At 40.8% G+C, this 26507-nt stretch overlaps 1 protein-coding gene across 1 annotated transcript in view; it reads left to right on the top strand.

Moving 5' to 3' along the window:
• LOC111868302 overlaps window positions 1–24908 on the top strand; it is an 86764-nt gene extending 61856 nt beyond the window's left edge. The window contains exons 16-20 of the mRNA XM_023858840.2: window positions 684–834; window positions 1232–1375; window positions 7681–7841; window positions 13097–13234; window positions 23102–24908. Coding sequence (XP_023714608.1) covers window positions 684–834; window positions 1232–1375; window positions 7681–7841; window positions 13097–13234; window positions 23102–23312 — 805 coding nt within the window. The 3' untranslated portion in view covers window positions 23313–24908. The remainder of the gene's footprint in view (window positions 1–683; window positions 835–1231; window positions 1376–7680; window positions 7842–13096; window positions 13235–23101) is intronic.
• Window positions 24909–26507: the final 1599 nt, after the last annotated feature.

The following is a 26507-nucleotide window of genomic DNA, read 5'->3' as shown; positions in this document are numbered from 1 at the left end:
GTTTATGTTCTTATTTTATTTTACACTTGAATTTAAGGACACAATAAACTAAATCTAATCTTTTTTCTTTCATACTTGTGTATGCATAAGATTTCTTAACAACATGAAGCCTCAATAGAAGAATCTCACTACTTAAAGGACCTTCAAGTTGGAAACTTTAATCACAACTATTGGGAAATAGTTAAAGAGAATACTGACACAGGTTGTAGCTCTGACAGCATAGTCATGCAACAGAATATTTATTACTGGAGCATTCAGTGTCAAGAGAAGCCTGTTGCTGCAATAAGTTGTATTGAAGCATTGTTTTTCAGTGACAATATGCTTTGTTACTTTTATGTAATAAGAATCCTCTTATTGATGTACCTTTCATGAAAGATTATTTTGTAACTGTCAAAAGCACAGGGAAAGCTTTTACCTTACCTAAAAAGGTTTTTAATTGTAAATGAGGAGTTTGTGTTCTTTGCCCTTAACAAATTGGTTGCTCTGACCAGTTTCAATTTAGAACTGGCTTATAGACGATTGGAGCCTTCAGTAGGCGATCAGCCCATCCCAAGTTGTCACAGGACGTGCATCCACGGCCTGAGTGGGATTACCCACGATCACAATGTTCGTGCTGTTGTGACTGGCAGTCAAGGAGTGTCACAGATGTCAATCCTTTACACATTATTTCTTAATGGTTTCAGATGTCCGGTAGACAACTATGTGTTCCCAGGACTTGATCGCTCAAGAGCTGGTGACGGTCTGGAGGCTAGATTCAATGCCTTCAAAATACCTGAATCAAACTTTCTGGTGTTTGAAGCAACAGTACGAACATGCAGAGAGGGATGTCAGCCAGTGAGTTCTGCCTTGCTGCCTAGTGATGAGAGTTCTTAATTATTCATACCATTTTCTAAATGAAATTATGTTTGTCCATCAAAAATATAACTTTTCTGTGAGTTTCCCATTTCCTTCCACACACCTAATAGAGAACAGCCTAATATATTATGAAATTTACTCTTGCTCTTGCCAATACCAATAGTGGCCACACCAATCAAAGCAACATGCAAGTATTATGCTGGAATTTCTGGGTATGATTCACATTTTCATTCCAAATATTTTTTCTCCTAATTATATAAATACACTTCAAGCTTTTTATTTGAGTGTTATTCCTTTCTAAGGTTTTATCTAGTGTAATGTATATTGTGATACTGACAAGGGGAGCAAATATGATGGACCATGTATTTATTTACAGGCGTACTGCACAGGACATGCAGGACGCAATGAGCCCTCATTTGGCAGAAAGAAGAGAGAGCTGAATGAAACAGAACAGATGGAGCAACAAAAGGATGCAACAAACAGCACAGAGGAAGAGGAACAAGTTCGAGAAATGATAGAGGTATGACTAGAAGTGAAGAGAACTACAAACTTGAATCATGAGTGCTTTGATATTCCAGAAAGTTCACTGCACTGTTTTGTGATAGAATGTCTTGTGCATGGCCAGTACAAACTGCAGAATTCATTCTTAAGCTTTTATTTTAACAATCTTTCTGTAAAATTATGTTTTCTGCACATCACTGGCTCTACAGAAAACCCATAAAGTGTGCATGATCATCACATGTCGTGGTGCTGTGAGTGTGTCACTTATTTCACTTAGTAGTACCATTTTTAGTTCTTTGTGATGGATCAGAAGTCTTTTTGAGTTCCTCCCAGCTGATGACTATGTCCTTTCAAATTCTTCCTGGGTGGCACTTATGTTAGTTAACTATTCCAAAATAGCCACTAATGCTGGATCACTTTTGATCCAACTACACCAGTTGTTATGCTCATCGTGCTTCAAAATAGTCGATATCTCAGTGTTAGTAACTATTTAATGTCTTCATATCAGATAGGAACTATAGAAATAGGAACATCTACATATATCCCATGAGACACACACAAAATCACTTCAACATTGGTTTGGGACTGCCACCAATCCCTCACACAACTGGCCAGACATAAAAAACTTCAACTGGTATGGGTGCCAGGTCATGAGGGTATTGCTGGGAATGAAACCAAAGATCAGCTGGCAAGAACAGGATCTGAACAGCCATTCACAGAACCTGAACCAGCTTCAGGCATCTCAGTAGGAGAGTACTGCTGGGAATGAAACCGCAGTTCAGCTGGAACGAACAGGATCTGAACAGCCATTCATAGGACCTGAACCAGCTTGCGGCATCTCAGCAGAAGAGTATTGCTGGGAATGAGACCGCAAATCAGCTGGCAAGAACAGGATCTGAATCAGCTTGCAGCATCTCAGTAGAAGAGTATTGCAGGGAATGAAACCGTAGTTCAGCTGGCAAGAACAGGATCTGAACCAGTTTGCAGCATCTCAGTAGGAGAGTATTGCAGGGAATCAAACCGTACTTCAGCTGGAAAGAACAGGACCTGAACCAGTTTGCAGCATCTCAGTAGGAGAGTATTGCTGGGAATGAAACTGCAGATCAGCTGGCAAGAACAGGATCTGAATCAGCTTGCAGCATCTCAGTAGGAGAGGATTGCTGGGAATGAAACTGTAGTTCAGTTGGCAAGAACAGGACCTGAACCAGCTTGTGGCATCTCAGTAGGAGAGTATTGCTAGGAATGAAACTGCAGATCAGCTGGCAGGAACAGGACCTGAATCAGCTTGCGGCATCTCAGCAGGAGAGTATTGCTGGGAATGAAACTGTAGTTCAGTTGGCAAGAACAGGACCTGAACCAGCTTGCAGCATCTCATTAGGAGAGTATTGCTGGAAATGAAACTGTAGTTCAGCTGGCAATAACAGGATCTGAACCAGCTTGTGACATCTCAGCAGGAGAGTATTGCTGGGAATGAAACCGTAGTTCAGCTGGCAAGAACAGGATCTGAACCAGCTTGTGACATCTCAGCAGGAGAGTATTGCTGGGAATGAAACTGTAGTTCAGTTGGCAAGAACAGGACCCGAACCAGCTTGCGGCATCTCAGGAGGAGAGTATTGCAGGGAATGAAACCGTAGTTCAGCTGGCAAGAACAGGACCTGAACCAGCTTTTGGCATCTCAGTAGAGAGTATTGTTGGGAATGAAACTGTAGTTCAGTTGGCAAGAACAGGATCTGAACAGCCATTCATAGGACCTGAACCAGCTTGCGGCATCTCAGGAGGAGAGTATTGCAGGGAATGAAACCGTAGTTCAGCTGGCAAGAACAGGATCTGAACCAGCTTGCGGCATCTCAGGAGGAGAGTATTGCAGGGAATGAAACCGTAGTTCAGCTGGCAAGAACAGGATCTGAACCAGCTTGCGGCATCTCAGGAGGAGAGTATTGCAGGGAATGAAACCGTAGTTCAGCTGGCAAGAACAGGATCTGAACAGCCATTCATAGGACCTGAACCAGCTTGCGGCATCTCAGCAAGAGAGTATTGCTGCTAATGAGACCACAGATCAGCTGGCAAGAACAGAATCTGAACCAGCTTGCGGCATCTCAGTAGGAGAGTATTGCTGGGAATGAAACTGTAGTTCAGCTGGCAAGAACAGGATCTGAACAGCCATTCATAGGACCTGAAGCAGCTTGCGGCACCTCAGCAGGAGAGTATTGCTGGGAATGAAACCGTAGTTCAGCTGGCAAGAACAGGATCTGAACAAGCTTGCAGCATCTCAGTAGAAGAGTACTGCAGGGAATGAAACCATAGTTCAGCTGGCAAGAACAGGATGTGAACCAGCTTGCGGCATCTCAGTAGGAGAGTATTGCTGGGAATGAAACTGTAGTTCAGCTGGCAAGAACAGGATCTGAACAAGCTTGCAGCATCTCAGTAGAAGAGTACTGCAGGGAATGAAACCATAGTTCAGCTGGCAAGAACAGGATGTGAACCAGCTTGCGGCATCTCAGTAGGAGAGTACTGCTGGGATTGAAACTGTAGTTCAGCTGGCAAGGTCAGGATCTGAACAGCCATTCATAGGACCTGAATCAGCTTGTGGCATCTCAGCAGGAGAGTATTGCTGGGAATGAAACCACAGATCAGCTGGCAAGAACAGGATCTGAACATCTGAACCAGCTTGCGGCATCTCAGGAGGAGAGTATTGCAGGGAATGAAACTGCAGATCAGCTGGCAAGAACAGGACCTGAACATCTGAACCAGCTTGCGGCATCTCAGTAGGAGAGTATTGCAGGGAATGAAACTGCAGCTCAACTGGCGAGAACAGGATCTGAACGATGGTTCATAGGACCTCAACCAGCTTGCGGAAACTCAATTGGAGTTGCCAAAAAAGTGATCAGGGACTTGACTGATAGAAACCATAAAAAATACTGGGAATCCATAATTTGACTCAAACAGGCAAAGGGTTAATAGCAGGACCCTCTGCCAGAAGAACAAATGATCTGTTGAGATTAAAAAGTGATCAACTAAGATGGGTGGTAGGATTACCTACCAGACACTGCCACCTAAAAGGACACCTTTTCAAGTTGGGACTGACAGATAACCCAACTTGTTAAAGGTGCCTACAAGAAAACGAAACAGCCACACACATCCTGTGTGACTGTGAGGCCATAGCTTATTTCAGATTTCATCACTTGGGTCAGTTTTTTATGGAACCAAATGACTCTTATGACAGCCCCATAAGCAGGGTCCTACACTTTATTAAAAGTGTAGTCTTAATAAAGGGCTAATACAAGGGGAAGCACAATAGATCATTGAAGGTCGCAGTGTGGGGGCCAGTTTTTTATGGCCCACCCATTACATACATACATACGTACCTGATTCCAAAAGTAAGGTCTCCAAAGCGCTGGGTAATTTTTCGTGTGGCTGTTGGCAACCCTGTTGCATTCGTTGCTTCCCCCACTCCCCCCAATACCACCAAGCATGCGCGCACGTAGCTAGGACGCTCAGTCTTGGCACGGTTGCCGTTAGAAATGGAGCTCCCTATTACTAAAACCGCGAAGTGTGAGATTCGCGCAGTTATTCGTTTTTTGAATGCAAAAGGGACTAAACCAATTGAAATTCGTCGTCAATTGGTGGAAGTGTATGGTGAGTCGTGCATGGACATAAAGAACGTCCGCAAGTGGTGTAGGGAGTTTGAATCTGGTCGTACTGCAATACACGACAAAAAAGAACTGGGAGACCGTCAATTTCTGACGAGACAGTCCCGAAGATTGAGTGAGTCATGCGTCAGGATAGGCGCATCACACTCGATGATCTCTGCATTTCGGTTCCCGAGGTTTCCCGAACCACCATTTATCGGGTTTTGACAGAGAAGTTGAATTATCGGAAGGTGTGCGCAAGATGGGTCCCGCGAATGCTCACGGAAGACCACAAACGGCAGAGAGTTGACTCTTCCCGTGAATTTCTTCGCCGCTATGCTGACGAAAAGGACAACTTCTTGAATTCAATTGTCACAGGCGACGAAACCTGGGCGTACCACTTCACACCTGAGACAAAACAACAATCACGTCAGTGGCGGCATTCCTCTTCGCCTAAGCCTCGAAAATTCAAGCAAACACAGTCTGCCAGTAAAGTCATGGCAACTGTGTTTTGGGATCGAAACGGGGTATTGTTGGTTGACTTTATGGAAACTGGGACCACAATAAACGCTGAGAGATATTGTGAGACACTGAGAAAACTCAGGCAGGCGATTCAGAACCGGAGAAGAGGGATGTTGAGGAAGGGCGTAAGCATTCTCCACTATAACGCTTACCACCATGCTGCCCGACAAACCGTCGCTCAACTGCAACAGTTTGGATGGAACATCATCACCCATCCACCCTATAGTCCGGACTTGGCGCCCAGTGACTACCATCTCTTTCCAAAGTTGAAAGAACATTTGTCTGGAAAGCACTTCAACAACGACGATGAGGTGAAAGCTGAGGTTCGAAGTTTCCTGAACAGCATGGAGGTGAACTGGTATGACATGGGCATACAAAAACTGCCACTGCGCCTACAAAAATGCATCAACCGAAATGGCAATTATGTAGAGAAATGAGTACATGTTCAAGATTCAACTGATGTATCCAAGATTGAAAATAAATGTTTATTTTATATTTTCAAACATAGGAGACCTTACTTTTGGAATTACCCTCGTACATACATACATAATGTCTTGATGTCAGCTTGTTCTTGTTGTCTACTACTTAATTCTATACCACAACACCATCGTCTCTCTGAGTCTTTTACTCCCAGTGCTGACATAACTTTATGTCTCACCATATGTGCTGTTTCACATCTGTTTCTCTACCCTCAACCACGGTTAGCTGCTTCTGAAATCACAATCAGACTTGAATGGTCTCTGGAAAATTCTGCAACACTTTATAGAAGCAAAGTAATTCTGGAAACATTTCATGGGTTCCCAGTTATCTCAGGCTGGCAGTGGAATCTGGACAATTAGCAAAGAATGTAGAAACTGATGGGAGACTGTGAAGACAAAAAGTGTCCTGAAAAAGAAGTGTGCACATGTACTCGTACTTCCTCCCCAAGCTCAGGTCATGTGAAAATATCCTAGTCATCACCAAAACTGTAAACGTTAAGAAAGAAATGCATTTTAATGTAAAATTCAAAATCATGTAAGTGGAGGGTACATGTTCCTGTTATTTAACAACTTGAATTATAGTATAAAACCTTGCTCATATTTATCATTCCACATTCCTGCTTTTTCTGTACTGATGGATGAATTCTTTGTTCTTATAAATAATATTCTGGCCAATGGCATACATTGTCTAACAGTAAAGTTCACAAACTCATTGCAGTAAAAGTGCTACATAGCTCAAAGGTGGATATCACTGTGGTCGCCTTCAAAGTACTCCCCTTGGGAAGCTAAGCACTGTTGCCAGCGTCTGGTCCACTCTTCAAAACAATTTTGAAACGGGCTTTGTGGAACAGCCTTCAGACCTGTTGTATTACTCCACTCCTGATGTCATCAGTGTCATGAAAATGCCTTCCTTTCAGTATTTCCTTTATCTTTAGGAACAGAAAAAATCATTGAGGGCTAGATCCAGTGAATAGGGAGGGTGTTCCAGCACAGTTATATGTTTACTAGCTAAAAACTGCCTCACAGACAGTGCCATGTGAGCTCCTTTGGGACCATTTTTGCACACACAGCTTCCTCATGTCAGGATCTCCAGTTAAGCTTTTCCTGTGTCTCTATCGATGTTCACGTGCTGTGCTGTGCTCCTGACAGTCAGCCGATGATTTTCATGCAAAAGTTTATGATCTTTTGCAATATTTTCATCAGTTCTGCTTAATGCTGATCTTTTGCAATGTTTTCTTCAGTTCTCCTTGTTGCTGCCTGGCCTGGTCTCTCATCAGTGACACTTTCTCTTCCCTCAGCAAAACGTGTCACCCGCTTGTAAACTGCTGTTTTCTTCATGGCATTATCCTGGGAAACTTGCCTTAACATCTGTCTGATTTTGTTTCCACTCTTGCCAAGTTTAACAAGAAATTTAATGTTCGTTCGTTGCTCTAATTCAAACTCTGATATTCTCGTGATGGCACACCAAAACACACTCAAACAATAATAGATGCCACTCAGAAAGAGACTGCCATAGATCGACAACAACATAGGTATGAAACACTGATATGCTAACATAATCAAACCATACTAAGGTTTCTGTCCACTGCTGCCATGACAAGCACACAGTGGTAAGTTCACGAACTTTATTGTCAAACCTCGTATATTTGCATTTTGCACTTCACATAGATAACAAAAAATTGCTGATATTTCAGGTGTTTGAATCTCGACATGAGTTGCTACAGGAAGAGAACGTGGAGCCTACTGCAGAGACCGTGTGCCTCACACATGGAGAATATTATGGTCTAGTATCTGCAGTCATCATTATACTGATTGTGCTGATTATAATCACTGCATTTGCTGGAATATGCTACCGGTAAAGTTAACATACAGATACAGTTTATTTTATAGCAAGCAGAAATATATTGCATTAATTCATGTATCTAATAAAACATTTTATAACTATGAACTTCATAGATTAACCTTGAAATATTGTTCAGTGTACATAAAACAGTACCTTTCTAAATTGACTGAGGAGCACCCTGAGAATAAACACGTAAACGAGCCATCTTCTATTGTAGGCTTTCCAGTATTAATGAGTGTGAACTGTGTGCAGCAAACCAAATCTCTGCTACATTTTAACTAAGCAATTATCTTTAGAACCACCATTATATTTCAATGCATGAATGTACTGCAACATATTACCTTATCATTGTCTTAGTTTCCAGTTGAATGTCTGTCTATCCATCTGACTCTGCGTGTCTTAAATGGTCCATCACTGAAAAGAATTATGAAGATCCAAAACATACACCAAGAGTATGAATTTGTGCATCAAAGAAACTGGTATATGATGTAAAGTTTGTTATAATTACTGATGCCTGTCCATCAACTGTTAAGCCTATCACAGAAGGTTATTCTCTATATAGCATTATCTTTCATTTCATTTCTTTACTCTGAAGAGCAGAAATTTTCTTCTGTCAGTGTTATGATAACAAAAACATTTGTTGAGTGTTTACAGAACTTCAGCCTCACAAATTTTGAATATTTAAATTGTGTTTTTGTTTCAGTTTGCAAATAATTTTATTGCAGCGAAGTCGGTATAGTGTTTCTTCTTACTGTTTCTATGAAATTTTGCTTTTGTGTTTTACTTATAAACATGAGGCATGCAGCAAAAGCTGTTTACATATTATTGTGTATTGTGTGGCAAATTAACATAACTTCTGTCGGACTGTTATTGCTTGAAGAGACAACCACTTATTAAAGTTCTGTACAGTTATTCACTGTCATTATCGAGAATATACAGATGAACTTCAGTTGAAGAATTGCAGGTTGTAGGGTGCAGGCTGCAGATTGCAGGTAGACTGGTTGGAGAAGACTTTTCTCTCCTGAGTATGAGTCTTATATTACGACCAATGGTCAGTAAGCCAGTCTATCTTGGAATAAAGCACCCATCTGGGGCTTACAACCAGATTTTTATTATTGTCAGACAGTTGCAGGTTGGTTGATGTGGGGCGCTTTCTCCGATGAGAGAACGGGACTGTCATTTACAGTTACTGCTGGCCCTCCTTGCCAGTGCAGACATTTTTGGGTCCGAGTCCCATGGTACTCATGACCATATCTTACTGTCTCAGATTTGAGACTTTCCTTTTCATCACCTCCTACAATTCACAGGGTTATGGTGGAGGTATTTGATCCCGCCACCACACGGGATACTTTTTTTCTCTCTCTAGATAGGTTCCTTCTTTAATGGTTCACTCCAACTGTGTAGTGCACCTCTGGGGTACTGTTCTGTTACTGCATTGTCTTGATTTGTTTCCATTGATCCCTTCATTATTGAGTCATTGCTTACCAGTAAATAATTCCTAGGGATAATCTATATAAATAAAAACGCAACTGTTGGTTTGGCTCTCCTCGAAGATCTTTGAAAGTTCTTCAGCGATTGCTTCAAAATTTTGACACAATGTTGCATTCGAACACGCGCGTGTTTTTATATGCCTATTATGTAGATGTCACACCTGTGACAGGTAAAAGCAGGTAAAAGTATTAATTGTATTCAATATTAATATACTGTAACGTGTTATACGTCGTCCATCGAATAGCAACAGATCGTTGCCTAGAAATAACCATGGCAATGAACTGCTGAAGCAGCGGGTCGTTGCCTAGGAATAACCGTGGCAATGAACTGTTGAAACAGCGGGTCCTTGCCTTGGAATAACCGTCGCAACAAACTGTTGAAACAGCGGGTCATTGCCTTGGGATAACCATGGCAACGAACTGTTGAAACAGCGGAAATAATGCATTTCTGCGGCAACGAGCACAGAACACGTGAAATGGAACCCTGGGCGAAAGTGTCCTCTATTGTGTCCGAAACCGGGTTATAATAGTCCAGCTCCGAAGAAATTTTCGGTGATACTGGACGTGATAATAATTGTGTTCGCTGATGTAAAAGTGAGCGTTCAATAACTTATTCGCTGAATCCGAGACGTGTGAGGAAGTTATTTCATAAGTGTAGTTTATTTTTCGTTGTTTTTCTTTTCGTTTTCTAAGAACAAGCTTAGGTCGTTGTACTCGCGGAGCAGAAGCAATGTGTCGAGTAATTTCAAATCAAACTGGGGAAGAATGGGCAGACTGAGCCACAGCAAGGCGTCGCCAGGCACAGCTAGTTGCATAATAAGTGCATTGTTGTTACAGCGATTGGTTTAGTGTGGGGTTCCCACACTTGGAAATGCTTGCGCAGTATGTGTTGCAATAGCATATAAATATGCATAGATCAGCAAAAGAAAATGCAGAAATTTCCTGAAGACAAGAACAAGACCAGAAAGTGTGATGGGGCAATAGCATATAAATATGCATAGATCAGCAAAAGAAAATGCAGAAATTTCCTGAAGACAAGAACAAGACCAGAAAGTGTGATGGGGCAATAGCATATAAATATGCATAGATCAGCAAAAGAAAATGCAGAAATTGCCTGAAGACAAAAACAAGACCAGGAACTCTGATGGTGGAAAATAAATAAGACGCAAATTCATAAGGACTCTATGAATGTCTAATGAGGAATTTCTACATGAAATATGGCTTACTAAAAAAGATTACTGTGAACAAACAGGATAGAATCTGCTGAAACTTTCCTGTGACAAAGAACGCAGTATAGTGTATTAATCTGTACTCACGGTGCAATTTTATCTGCATGCTCTGGAAACTATGACAAAGAGGTATATGTACACATTACCTTTATATATGAGAGTAAGTCAGTAAGTAAGTTACAAATGGATATAGAACTTAAACAAATAAGAGTACTGATTTGAAAAATGCTTTTATTTCTCAACATAATCTCCCTGTACATTGAGGCACTCGTCCCATCTTTCCACAAGCCCTTGAAAACCAGCAGCATAAAATTATTTGGGCTGCTGTCAGAACTAGGTGTGATTTTCTTGCATGACAACGTGCGTCTCCATACTGCCAACAAGACAAATGAGATGCTGCAAAATTTCAAGTGGGAAGTCTTTGAGCATCCTTTGTATAGCCCCAACCTTGCTCCAAGTGACTTCCATTTGTTCGGCCCTCTTAAACATCATCTTTCGGCTGAACACTTTCCCGATGATGAAGCTGTAGTAAGCGAAGTCACCGCCTGGTTCCGACAGCAGCCCAAATAATTTTATGCTGCTGGTTTTCAGGGGCTTGTGAAAAGATGGGACAAGTGCCTCAATGTACAGGGAGATTATGTTGAGAAATAAAAGCATTTTTCAAATCAGTACTCTTATTTGTTTAAGTCCTATATCGATTTGTAACTTGCTTATTGACTTACCTACTTATTATGTAATGTATCGAATTGTCTGTTAAATTACAGTTGATAAAATCCAACAGAATAATTATCATTGTTAAGGATCAGCTTACAGGAGATGGTTTATTATTTCTATATAGGCCTTAAGATGCTAAGAAGAATGTTTATTCCCTGCCAAATTAGTTTCAACAGGGTCATGATAGCTGTCAATAAAGGGACTAAGCTATCAGCTGAATGACCAGGTTTCAATTTCCAGCAGGCATTTTTAACATACATTTCCTACTTTTGAGAAATGAAAGTAGGCTTGTGAAATTACCTTGCTCTCTGTGCGTATCCCTCTTATCGTTGCTAGGCAATGGCTCAGTAAACGCATTTCTGTGGCAATGAATACATGCAACAACAGAAGAATTGTTGGACACATCCTTTTCTATGTGGTCCATGTGGTATCAGTGGAAAGCATGGAATTAGCTATTCCCACAGCTTCTTGTTCTAGACTAGCTGTGGCATGCATACAACACTACAATGCAATCTCTCCTTGTGGGTAAAGGAGCTGGGGCATGAAGCTGACCTCTTCCATCAAGTTCTGGGGTTAAGAATGTGTGACGCTATACCCTCACCCTCCCATAGATCTCCATACCATGTGCTTAATTACACACAGGGACAACTTAACTTTTACATAATTACTAACATTCTTACAAAGTCGAAATACATTTCCAGTAGTTGAAAAGCCTACTTTTAATGCCTAGTTGTAATTCTTTGGTTTCCATTACTATTAATATACATTAGTTGTTATAATGGATGGGAAAATAAACCACTTGTGGTAGTAGAAACACTTAAAGGCCTTTGATTCTTCAATATTGATGCGGACATTTTCCTTACAAGAATTCATTAAACTGTTATAATATTTATTTTGTTTTGGAACAGTTATTGTCTCACTACTATTAGCGACTTATACTCTTCACATCAGTTCATCTTGTCAACAACTGCTCCATCATGTCATATTGCATCCACTACTTGCATTTCACAGCGCATCTGTTTCTCTGGTACAGTCACACATGTCCACTTCTACATCACAGTAAGATTCAACTGCCATCTTAGTTCAGGTTCAGGCAAACTGCTGCTGGCTCTTGCCAACACAGTCATTCTTGGTTCTTGGTTCTTGGTTCTTGGGGACTCATAACCATATTATTCTGCATCAATGTTCACTTGAGAACTCCACAACTCTCTTATACAAGCAAAGTAATTGTAGAAACGTCCTGCAGGATCCTGGTTGCCTTTGGCCATCTGCATGGGCTGGAAAGCTCACAAAGAACCTAGAAGCTGATGGGGTTGTGAGGTGAAGCGACAGTACCATGAAATATAGAGAATGAGGCTCTAAATGTATGTAGGATTTGAGGTCCAAACAGTGGTGGTTATGGAGAATGTTATCTTCTGCAATGTAATGCCATGTAGTCTGTTGAAAGTCAACTGGCATATTGGCGGAACATATCACCAAAGCGAGTCACTCATTTGCTCTTATATGTTTCTAGATTTCTGAGATAAATATAAATTTAATTGCTCATATCCTTACCATTAACCTCAGACAAGGTTATCAAGGTCCGGTGGTGCAGCGGAATGTGGGGTTTGCTGATGGTTCTTGCCTTCCTTCCTCCTTTCTAATTTATATTTTAGACTCAACATATTCAGACTCCATTCACAAGCAAAAACACCTTTTTAATGCACTGAACAAAATATGAAAGTAGCAGTGCCAAGAAACATGGCTTACCAGATCTTCCCTAAAATAACTAAAAATTTGTGTCAGTGTTCGTTATATCACACTATATAACAGAGGAATGTGACTGTAATTGCAGACGATACTGGTCACTGGAGACAAAGAACAGAGCAGCTGATGGCACAACAGCATCATCAACTTCTGGGCCATACCCACCTAGCAGGAACAACAACTATTCATTCCTTATGCCTGGAGCACGAAAAGCATTCGAGACAAGGTTAGTAACACAAACTTGAGAGTGATGGGACATAGTTGCACCCTGCTTCACAGTTCATGTTTCTTTTATTAACTGGTAATGAAACCGGAGTTAAAAATTACAACCTCTCATAAATTTTATGTATTTTATTTAAACATACATAATATTGTCACATGTTAGAGTGACTGTAGATGGGGTCTGGATTGGTAACTGGATTTATTCCATACTTATACAACTTGTTACTACACTTCACAAATCAGTATTGCACACAGGCTAGTGTTCTCAGTCTGTTACAGTCTCCACTAGCTGTCTATTGGTAATGGCTTCCAACAGCGGGCAATCCCATTACTCTGGGTTCCTGAACTGCAGCAGTGCTGTAACTGATTGCTCACCAACTCACTTCCCTCCACTGTACTCCCTAAATTAACTGAAATGAACTTGGTCAGTTCAGTCATGTAGCCTTGGAGCAGACCACACAGAACACCACTTGCAACCCCTCTTCTATTGTTATGTGATATCATCACCAACATGACATGTTCCTCTGTTGCATGCGTACAGATCATTATCTAGCATTGGGGCTATGTGCCACATCGTTTACTCCTTAAGGTTATTTGTCCTGAATAGCCTAGAGGAATACCGCCATTTCTTCTTTTCTGAGGGCTGTGCTTGTGACATCTGTGATTAGTCTTGCCTTCCATCCCCATAGGTCACTTCTCACGGTGATTACTCGCCAACTGCTGCTCCCTCCTTAAGGCCATTCATCCTGAGTGGTACCCTAATAAAGTGTGAGCCAGTCCAGCTGTACCACCATTAACCTCAATCTGTGGTTCCACTTTTGACATTCTTTCTTTCATTTGGGGGGGGGGCGACTGCTTCACAGTGCCCAGTCACTTACTTCCTGTAACCCAATGGAAAACCCGAATACTTGCTTCACAACCTCCAGTCTGAAAGTCTGCTGATGATCTTGTGAATGCCTTCTTGCTTCCTAGACATAGCTGCTGTTCCAAACCCCTGATCCCTTATGCCACTGTTGCGTTTACATTGCGACCAATGTCTCTTCTTGAGCATCCATCCTTTAGGAATTCCACATAAAACATTGTCCTTGCCTGCTCCTTGATGATCGTGTCCCTTGTGCAATGCAGAAATTGCACAGCGGGTCAGCTATCCTTGGCTAGTGGTCAGCTTCTGCCGCGACCCGCCAATGCCCTGGGTCTGTTTCTTTGTTTGTCAGTGGCGCCCTGTGGCCAGATGCTGGTCCCCAGGCCTGTTCTTCAGAACTTGGATCATCTCCACCATGGCCTCTTCTTTAGAGACATCCTGATGCACCATTAGGGGTGCTGCTCTACATTTGCCTCCATCTTTTCTAGACAGACATCCACCATGGCCTTCATCTTTTCTTGGCTGGTATTGATCTGGGAGGCAAGAGAACCCATCTAGGCTTTCACTGAATTCTTGAATGGTTTCTGTTTCAGCCCCTAATTTGGTTTCCATTCTTTCTTGGTATGAATCCATCTTTCCTTGAATGGCATATATTCTGTTCAGCAGGCGTGTCAATATTCGTTCCATCTTTGTAGTTTGGTGATATGATTACATACGAAGTGTATTGGAAAGTTCCCAGACTAGGTCAAAAAGGAAACGCTGGCTTAACTTACTCAATTTTGGCTGCCATCTCCTTAAAAGTAATTCCCTTGAGAATATATACAGCATTCCCACCATATTTTCCACACTTCAAAAGCACCATGGAAGTAATTTTCCTTAAAGGACTCAAGTACCATTTATGACTCCCTTTGGATATCAGACACTGTTTCAAAACATTATCCCTTCCGTTTCATTTTCAATTTGGGAAACAAAGTGAAATCAGAGGGGGCTAAGTCCAGCGAGTAGGGGATATGGGGAACGGTAACCATGTTGTTAGTCTCAAACTCTGTGGGTTTCAGGGACATGTTGTGATGAAGGAGCCAGTTGTTGTGGTGCCAAAGTTCTGGTCTTTCTTGTCGCATATTTTCTCTCAAGCATCTCAAAACATCACGGCAAAAGTCAGAGTTGACCGTAGTGTTATGATTAACAAATTCATGGTGAACAATCCCCTTCATGGCCAAAAAAAAAAAAAAACAATACACATGCTCTTTGTTGAACTCCGCACCTGCCGCACTGTTTTGCTCTTGTGATTATGAGCTCTTCCACTGGACACTTGTTGCTTTGTTTCTGGATCATAACCGTAAATCCAACTTTTGTCACCTGTTATGATCCTAGAGATACCTGTAAAAGTTGGGTCCTCATTAGCCTTCTCTCATAGCTCAAGACACATGTTTACACGCTGCAGCTTTTGATCATTTGTCAAGAGTCAGGGAACACACTTCATGGCAAGGTGGAGCATGTTCAAATTTTCTGTTAAGATCTCCTGGCAAACTTCATAACTGAACCAGATGGTGTCTGTGAGCTCACGATTGTTCTGTGACAGTCTTCATGGATGAGTTCTCAAATTTTTTCAACATTTTCTGTTGTTTTGCTGGTGCTTGGTTGCCCTGAATATTCGTCATCTTCAGCTGAAACTCAGCTAGCCTTGAAACGTGAATGCCATTCATAAACCGATGTCCAGTTTAAAGAATGTTCTCCAAAATCCTCACTAAGCATTTCAAGGGTTTCAGTAGCAAATTTACTGAACTTATTGCAAAATTTGATGCAGACACATTGCTTGATTTTGCCATCCATCACAGACAAAACAAAACATTAAGTCAAAAAAGCACTCGTGTAATAACAGTGCATGTTCACAGTGTAGTATCATTTAGCAGACTGATGCAGTAGGCTTGCAGAAGGGGAAGTGTGACCTTGGTCTCCCCTCTCAGCTTCTTTCACCAAAGCAGTTATAACAACAACAGTTTGGGAACTTCCCAATAGAACCTTGTACTGTGGTCTCCAATCCAACCACTCATGACACCAGTTGTCATGTGATAAGAGTGACTACAGGTAGGGTTTGGATTGGTAATTGGATTTACTGCACGCTTATACAACCTGTTACTACACTTCACAAGTCACTGTCAGACTAGTGTTTTCAGTCTATTACAGTCTCCACTAGCCATAGCCTGGTAACAGCTTCCAATAGTGGACATCCCCCTTACTCTGGGTTGCCATGAGTCTCAGCCGCCAGCATCAAACAGCTTCAGCTCCTGACTAAACTGCAGCTGTCCTCTAATTTCTCACCAACTCAATTCGTTTGATTGTTCTCAACTGCACTGTACTCCCTAACTAAACTGTAGTTGGACAATTGAGTCATGTAGCCTTGGGGCCTTGCCTTGCCATGGCAAAAGCTGCATTTAGCAAGAAGAAGAATCTTTTTACCAGCAAATTGGACTTAAATTTGAGGAAGAAACTAGTGAAATGCTACATTTGGAGCATAGCTCTGTATGGGGCTGAAACATGGACACTTAGGGCAGTAGATCAGAAACATCTGGAAAGTTTTGAAATGTGGTGTTGGAGAAGGATGGAGAAGATCAGTTGGACCGATTATGTGAGAAATGAAGAAGTGTTAATTAGAGTCAGTGAGCAGAGGAATATCCTACACAAAATAAGAATATGGATGGCTAATTGGATTGGTCATGTTTTACGCAGAAACTGCCTTCTAAAAGAAGTTATTGAAGGAAAGATAGAGGGGCAGATAGAAGTGACAAGAAGACGTAAGAAGATGCTGGATGACCTTGGGGACAGAAGAGGATACTGTCATTTGAAGGAGAAAGCTCTAGATCGCATTAAGTGGATGAATTGTTTTGGAAGAGACTGTGGACCTGTCGTCTGATAGATTACTGATGATGATGATGAGCCTTGGAGCAGACCCACAGAGAACACCGCTTGCAATCCCTCTTCTGTTGCTTCTTGCATCATCGCAGACATGATGCGTTCCTCTGTTGTGTGTGTACGGGCCATTACCTTGAAACGGGTGTATACACCACCATATGAACACAAGGACTGATCACAGAGTTGCTGCAATGAGGCTTCAATCACTGCATAGTTAACTTTGTCCCACTCTTGTGCCAGATGTTTTTGTATGTTCCTTCCACATTTTGAAAGACTGCAAAGTCATTTTTAATGAACAAGATTAACTGAAGAAAGCAGTCTTCTGGGATTTGGCACCATGTATATGTGGTGTTAACCAACGTTTCGGAGGAACGTATCGCCTCCATCTTCAGGGTAGAAGAAAAAATATAAGAAATCTGCAAAGTGAAGAGACCGTGAGAACCGGTAAAAGCAGACTGCAAGATTAACTGATTTAATGCCTTTTGATGGAGTCAGTGTCTTCAGATCATACTAGTAATCCTTTAGAGCGTTCAGGTTCTCATTGTTAAATTTTTTTTAAATTCGCATAGTGGGGGGTAGAGTCCAGTTGGGTCCACTCGAACACTGATTGACCTATTGTACCTTCCCCAGGTGATTATCATGATGGAAAATTTGGTGGAATGAAGACTGGCAGGGGAAACTGAAGTACTCGGAGAAACCCTGCCCCAGCACCACTTTGTCCACCACAAATCCGACTTGACCAGACCCAGGCTCGAACCCGGGCCACTGCAGTGGGAAGCCAGTGACTAACCACTTGAGCTATGGTGCGGCCTGTTCAGGTTCTCATGGGGTCAAGCATTAAAATGAAAGTCTTCCAGAATGTAATGCCATATACTTCAGTTGACAGATACCAGAACTTATCTACAAGCAGTCTGCTTGCACCAGTTCTCACGGTCTCTTTGCTTGTGGATTTCTTATTTTTCCTTCTACCCTGAAGATGGAGGCGATACTTTCCTCCGAAACGTCGGTTAACACCACATCTACACAGTGCCACATCCAGAAGACTGCTTTCTTCAAAACATGTGATATTCAAACCTGGAAAAAACATTTATTTCTCAACATATCCTCCGCCAACATCTGATATGCTTGTCCCATTGCTTTACCAGTGTGTCGGAGCCAGCAGCATAGAGGTCTTTTGGCTGCTGTCTCAGCCACTTCCTCCTTGCCTGGGCATCGTCTGTGACTTTTGCATGTCTATGAGAGAATTTCTCGACGCAGTTGTGAACAGCTTTACACGACAAACACTTCCCTCCTTAAACAGGAAACATTTCTTTATGAATATCCTTGGCATTGAGTCCTTTTGCCCACAAAAATTCACTACAGAACTTTGCTCAGTGGTAGTACACTCCTCAAGCATGGTTACCAGTTTGACTACCGAAACCAGCCTCTGAACATGGGCATGCACATCTGCTACTTAGACTTTTAAAGATACAAATGGCATTAGGCTGAAAAGCCCGTTTTGCTGGAAAATACAATTTTAGAATACTCTTTAGTTATTCCTGTATAAAAATATGGCTTTAACTTTGAACTATCCTTAAAGCAGTTATATTCTTATACATTATGTTCAATGATCGAGGAAACCTGGCAACACCATAGAGCAAAAACAACATTTCTCACAGAGTGCCGCTGTAACTGCCAATATCACTGATAAACATGCCGTCAGGTGGTCTGATCTTGTCACTGCAGTAAGTTGCATTAATAGCTGGTCTGTGTTAGAGGTATTGATAGGCAGTTGACATTGATACTGAAATGAACACAGCGTGTTTATTGTCGAAACTCTTGCAAGGAAGAAAACTCACAGAAAATGTATCCATAAGTTTCATCATAAATATCATGACTCGCCAGTTCCCACAAAGTTGTGTGTATCCAAGCTTATGAAAAAGTGGCAGGCAACAGGTGCAGTGTGTGACATAAAGAAGCAATTGAAGAAGATTGTGATGACTGAAGCAAAGGTTCAGGATATTGAGGCACGACCTGTATTAACGCTATTGATAAATTGCACTACCAGGATTACTGCTTCTAGTAGACTATTGTCACGTGTTGGGTATGCACGCGACAAATAACTTCATGCCATCTTGGATCTAGCGAATTTATTCCACATTCGCTCTTACACTTACACAATTTACAATTCCACAATTACTTCTCCTGCTGAAGTCACTGCCATTCAATCGATACAACTCGACTTGTAACTCAATACTCACTACTCAATCCTTATGTAGCTTCTGCACTGACAACACAGAAAACAGTTATGTAATAGCTACCACTGTTGCATATCGTCGTGTTTACGGACGTTGCTGGGGAATGCTGCTGAGAGTTGTTTATTGCTGTGTAGTAACCGTGGTGTCCGCTGTTACGTCACCATGGGAGGCGACGGAGTGTTTACCATGCGTTGTGTAATAATGGAAGGGGTGGGGGTATGTGACGTCACTCGCGAGACTGCAGAGTTCACGTGATCTCTACTTCCCGTTGTGCCACCCATGTTACAATATGGTGCAGAATGCCTTCGCTACAGTATGGTGGGAATATTTTACATTTCATGAGGTCATGTATGAATTCTAAATTCATTCATAGTTTCTTTGGCATTGCCACATTCACACGTTTCTGTATTAATGATATTAAATCAAATAAGAGCACTCCTTCAGACAATATTGGCCACTTCATATTCTGCTTATTGAGATAATAAATTTTCTTTGAAACTTGAGTCTCTAGAACCAAGGTGTTCCATTGTTTTGGTAGTAGCACTCAAAGGACTTTCTGTTTTCCTGGTTCTCTTTACTGTTCCTTGGCTGCTACTCTGTTTGGTCTTCCAGTAGCTCATCAAGTATTGAGCATCTTCAACTTCGCTGATACATCTACTCTTTCATTGAGGACTACCTATATGTGCTGGGATCCACATAAATTTAATATCCTTTTATGTTTCTTCAATTCCAGTAGTTTTTCTTTTATTTACAGGATTAATATTGAGTGTTGTTTAGTTAACAATCTCTTGTGAATGCACATGAGTAAATTTTTTGAGTCAGACAATATGGAACATGATTCTCCTTGGTATTCACTAATTATCTCTGCAGTTTTCAGGACAGTTCTTGTCTCTCCAGTAAATACTGAGAATGCTTTGCAGTCCAATACTGATGCATAATTTCTCCAGGTGCTGTCACACATGAGAAGCCTACAAATTCCCAGTTACACATTTTTGAGCCATCAGTAAAATAGCAGATAGCCTCCTTTTCTATGTCTCTGATGTTTTCATTGAGTCTGTTGCTGCTGTTGGGATTGGCCATGACTCATTCACCCTCCTTGAATGAAACACTTCCCTTAACCAACAGTTTGATAAGGAAGGATGCATTCTAGGGGTCTAATAACCTTTGCTATCAGGTGGTCAAATGGTTCTGTGCTGCTACCTAGTGATTACTTGCTTACTCACGGAGCTGAGCCCTTCTGGAGGAGCCGCCAATTCTGCAGCTACTCAAGAAAATCCCAGCAGTTTATGAAACCTGAAGGTTCATTACCACGTTCACAAGAGCCCTCCACTGGTCCCTATCCTAAGCCAGATCAATCCAATCCATGCCATCCCATCCTACCACTCTAAGACCCATTTTAATATTGCCCACCCACCTATGCCTTCACCTTCCCAGTGGTCTCTTTCCTTCTGGTTTTTCCACCAATATCCTATACGCATTCCACATCTCCCCATTCGTGCTACATGCCCTGCCCCCCTCATCCTCCTTGACTTGATCATTCTAATTATACTTGGAGAAGAGTGCAAGTTATGAAGCTCCTCATTATGCAATTTTCTCCAACCGCCTGTCACTTCATCTCTCTTCGGTCCAAATATTCCCCTAAACACCCTGTTCTCAAACACCCTCAGTCTATGTTCCTCCCTTAATGTCAGAGACCAAGTTTCACACCCATACAGAACCACAGGCAAAATTATAGTTTTGTATATTCTAATTTTTATGTTTTTGGACAGCAGACAAGAAGACAAAAGGTTCTGGACTGAATGGTAGCAAGCAGTAACCGAGTTCAATCGCCTCTTAATTTCCTCCTGAATCAGGGTTTGATCTGCTATCGTTGTTTCCAAATACCTAAACTGTGCTCCATTTTCAAAACATCTGTTTCCTATCTTTATGTCATGATTTTGCCCTGTATTTTGGTGACGAGACAGCAACATATACTTAGTTTTCTCTGTTTACTTCTAAACCAACCTAGTGATACACACGGAAAACCTATTACATCCATTACAGCTGTCTTACTTCCATTTGTGACCTATTTACTGATCCTCCCTCATACAAATGTTGTTTACCATGGTCATCAAAAATTTTGCAGGTGATCACTGGCACCTCTGTATAACATTTTGGTATATTCAACAAAAGGTTCTGCAGAATGGCACTCAACTCCAGTGCTTTTAAAGTAGTACAACCGGCAGCTTGTTTTCTGTAACCCCTTTCAGGGAGCTTAATGATCAGTCCTCATACAAACTTCTAAAACCTTCAATGAAGAATTCTTAAATGTGGACTACCAGCTTACTAATAAAGGCTTTTATGACTCTGGTAAAATTTAAAAATGTGCATTGAACAATATTATAACTAAAGAAGGCAGATATTTTGAATGTACATGGTCTGACAATAAAGTTTGCAAACTCATCACAGCAAAAGTGCTACATACCTGATTGTCAAATATCACTGTGGTTGCCTTCAAAGTGCTCCCCTTGGGAAGCTATGCACCGATGCCAGTGCCTAGTCCACCATTCAGAACAATTTTGGAACTGGTTTTGTGGAAGTGCCTTCAGAGTTGCCATTGTATTACTCCTGATGTCATCAGTGTCATCAAAATGCCTTCCTTTCAATATTTCATCTTTAGGAACAGAAAAAAATAACTGGGGGCTAGATCCGGTGAATAGAGAGGGTGTTCCAGCACAGTTTTTTGTTTACTAGCTAAAATCTCCCTCACAGACAGTGCTGTGTGAGCAGGTGTATTGTCCTGATGCAAGATCCATGAGTCGTTGGCAAAAAGTTCGGGTCGTTTATATTTTTTCACAAAGTCTTTTCAGTACTTCCAAATAGTAAACTTGGTTGATTGTCTGTCCAGTTGGTACAAACTCATAATGAACATTCCCTCTAATATAAAAAGTTAGCAACATTGTTTTGACTCTTGATTTGGACTGACAGGACATTTTGGTCATGGAGAATTGGCAGTCTTCCATTGTGCACTTTGCCACTTCATTTCAGGGTCACATTGGTAGACCCATGTTTCATCACCTGTGATGACATGGCCCAGAATGTCATCTTGCCTCTCCAAAAGGTCCTAGCAAATTTCAACTCTTCTTTGCTTCTGTTCTTCAGTGAGCTCCTTTGGGACCATTTTGCACACACCTTCTTCATGTCAAGATCTTCAGTTAAGATTTTCCTGACTGTTTCTGTGTTGAGGTTTGCTTGCTCTGCTATGCTCCTGACAGTCAGCCAACAATTTTCATGAACAATTTGACGAACTTTTGTAATGTTTTCTTCAGTTCTGCTCGTTGCTGCCTGTCCTGATCTCTCTTCATCAGTGACACTTTCTCTTCCCTCAGAAAAACGTGTCACCTGCTTGTAAACTGCTGTTTTCTTCATAGCATTATCCCTGTAAATTTGCACTAACATCTCTCTGATTTCACTCTTCCGAAGTTTAGCAAGAAATTGAATGCTCATTCATTGCTCTAATTCAAGCTCCTACATTCTTGCTACTGCACACCAAAACACACTCGGACAATAATAGATGCCACTTAGGAAGAGACTGCAATAGATCAACAACACCACAGCTGTGAAAAGCTGAAATGCCAATGTCATGAAACCATACTGAGGTTTCTGTCCACTGCTGCCACTGCAAGTATATGGTGGCGAGTTCGTGAACTTTATTGTCAGACCTCGTATTTTGAGATTCAATACTTTTGCAATTCTAAGAGTGTTGGCTGATGGGAAAGCTGAAGAAAGTAAACTGATGAGCAAACAGAATGATACAGATGGTGAAATGAGTAACACAATTTTGCACATGTGTAATAAAATGTATATATGACTTGAACAGCTTCTCTTCAAGCATTCCAAGACCACCAGGCTGCAAGACACAAATCCATAATGGCGATACATCCATTGTTTCAACAGCTGGAAATGCCCGAACATTTGATGACCCCAGTGAACCCATCTACACAGACCCATCCCTCTTTGAACGGTCCCGCAGCTTGAGAAGTATTGCAGTGTCTCAAGCAGGTCAGCACTGTCAGAAGGTCAACATCTGATTCTGCCCATCTTGATGCATCAGCGTTTTGAATACATGAAAGAGTCTGCTCCACCCATATGGATGTAACTGCCAGTTTGCAATTTGTAACCTGACAAGTATAATAACTGCTATGATTTTTACATCATTTCTACACAATTCTACATAGCAAAAGATTACAGAAAAAATTGTTCTAATGAAAATACTGGAGGAGAACCTATTTGCTACATAAAGTCAGCTTCATTTGCATGAAACACTGCCCGACAATGACTTCACACTGGCAACAGTTGGTGTAACTTTATCTCTTACTGTGTTTGTATCTGTGATCTATTTCTTATGAGGTACTGATCTGGGAACAGTGTTGTGTTTCTAATCTTCTTTCTGCACTTACAAATTAGTTATCATTAATGTGTAATGTACAATGAGGTAACACTTTTCACGTACTTCCTACTCTAGAATAAAGACATATAGTAAGTAGTCATTCATTTTGTATTTGTTGCGATTTAAGTTATGTATGTGTATCACTATGATACATGCTGATATTATATAATTTAACATTGGAAATTTCTTTTGAAGTCAACAATATACATCTGGGTTGACCACAGTCAATGTCAGCTCAGAGGTAGCAAGTTGATGTTTAAAATATTTTCAATGATTTACATTTTAAGTAAAGACAGTGCAAACCAGCATACATCCTAAGCGAGGATCATCAGCTTATATGAATAAAGAAACACAGTATGCTGTTAATGTGCAAACACTTGATACTAGACCTCTATTAGATGAATATAAGAGTGTTAATGCACAGTGGTGCTCATATTTCCAAAGTCCTATTTTAAATATTCACATCTATATCTCAAATGTGTGAATTCCTCATAAAAAGTAAATTCCTACATTACTCTTCAAGGAATGCACCCTGTTGTGTTGAGGGTTTTATATATATAGACACACATATCCTAAATTACTTGTGACACAAGTACTGAAAATAAGATTAAAATTTACCACTGAATTGTTCTATAACTTGCATGCAATAATTTTAAATTTAAAACCTTAATTCCATGCTATATATACTATTTGAGATTATTAAATGAACCAACAAATAAGAAAAGAAAGGAGGAAGTATCATAAGTACTCAATAATCTAACATCAGGACTCAGTGTAGGTTTAAAATAACGTCACCTGAAACGTTTTGCACCCTCATACCCTAATACAGAGCCTTGTGTTAAATTTTGTCATCCTAATTTGAGGATTTGCATAGATTGTAGTCTACAAACTTCAACTACTCTACTGTAGGATAAAAACACAGCAGTACTTTACATATGCCCTTTCTGATGCTTGTCTAACTTCTGAAGATAATGGACACTAGCACCACAGCAAAACCATCACATCAGTCAGATAATCTGATGTTCCATATTGGTAAAATGATTCTTCTGCCTTCTAGAATTTCAGATCAGCAGAATATATTTGTCTTTATTGTCCAATAAGAAATCTTTCATCCATTATAATTATACTTAATTATGTAGCAAATATCCTGCTGTTTTGATAACTAGAGGCGGGACATTCTCTGGTAGGGGTTGGAAGTATACAGTTGTAATATGAAATTGTCATTTTTATTTATAAAGTAAACAGCTTCTTCAGAAAATAACAGTATTTCTCATATATTTTCAACATGGATGTTGTCAACCATATTAACCCTGACATCACAATATGTGACAGCCTTAATTCATTCCAAGTATCCTGTCTCCTTAACATACAGAGAAAATTAATTTGAAATGAGCAAAATTTATTTCATTTGTTCAACTGAGGTAAGTATGCAGAAAACAATTAAATTCAACTGAAAACTGCCAAAAAATAATAAATCTGAGAAATCTAAGTTGATTTTGTTACAAATCCTAACTTCCACTGATAACATGTAAGATGGACATATAACACGAGGGCCACCTGAAAATCGTTCAGCCATTCAGGTGGCAGAGATACATGCTTGTTGCAAGTTAATAACAATATATTCCCATTACAGTTTCTCTTCAGTATCACTGAACAGCTCCTGTGCAGCAAGCTCAAGCAGTCAGTATATACTGGGGGATCCCAAACCCAAGCAGTCTCAGCCATGCACTGGATTTGCTCGCTCAGAAGGCGGGATTGTGGTTTCGAACTGCACTCAGGGCCTGGGTGTGTGCGTGGGGGGCTTTTTCTGTGTTTGTGTACAGGTAGAGGCCTTGCGACAAGCTGATCACCCACCCAAGGGGTCCTACCAAATGTAGTAATGTAGAATCTAGTAAACCAAAGTGAAACAGTCCTTATGGAGGTACAGTACAGGTACTGATGCACAATCATAAAATATAATAAGGCATATATTGTTTATAAATTAATTTTCTGATTTACTCTTATATACCTTTACTATATATTCCATCATTAAATTCTTGGGCCACATATGGATGTCAGAACTGATTTAAGATGGATTTATATACCACACATACATTGAGATTTTACTGTATCTGAGCAGAAAATACATATTTTTTGCAGTTTATCTGGAAACCAAAGGTACAGAATATTATTAGGAGTTGGTAGTGTGATGTTTATCCTACATAAGCAATTTATTGGTTAAGTTGATTACAATTACAATTATTCTGGTTCTTAGCTGAGCCTTCTGTCCAGTATCTTATCACCTGGTGTGATCTGTCTTCTGGGTCTCTCTTCGCTTCTGAACTCTGGTAACAACCGTTAGGCGGCCGTGATAGCAGACTCCGCCTCAAAGACTTCTGTATTTTGCATCTGTAGTAACTGTCTGCCTAAACACACGTTACCATAGAAACACCTCCAGTTCCACAGTAACCTATATGCCTAGTCGAGTGTTTCCATGGAAATGCATGTGTAATAGTCTCATGGGAATGTGCTCTGTTGATACTCGTTGCCCAGGAAATCAACTTTGATGTAACTCAACTATTCCGGCTTTCAGGCGTCACGTCACAATACCAATAAACAGGGTACAAATACAATTGTTAGCAACTCATGATAAATTCTATTATAGCTATAATGGACCAAATACTTTCTTAGATCATTTATGAACCATGTGAATGAATGAATGACTATTACATTAATATCTGAGCAATTCAGCACAAAAATGCCATACATAAAGAATACTCGTAATGACATTCATTAGGTCAGCGATGACCAACTGGCAGCCCGCGACTTGATTTACTCCGGGCCCCCGCCAAGTCTC

This window comes from Cryptotermes secundus, unplaced genomic scaffold (genome assembly GCF_002891405.2).
Source record: "Cryptotermes secundus unplaced genomic scaffold, Csec_1.0 scaffold1115, whole genome shotgun sequence".
NCBI lineage: Eukaryota > Metazoa > Arthropoda > Insecta > Blattodea > Kalotermitidae > Cryptotermes > Cryptotermes secundus.
Note: the sequence above shows the minus strand (reverse complement) of the source record. Positions and strands in the feature narration are given on the sequence as shown.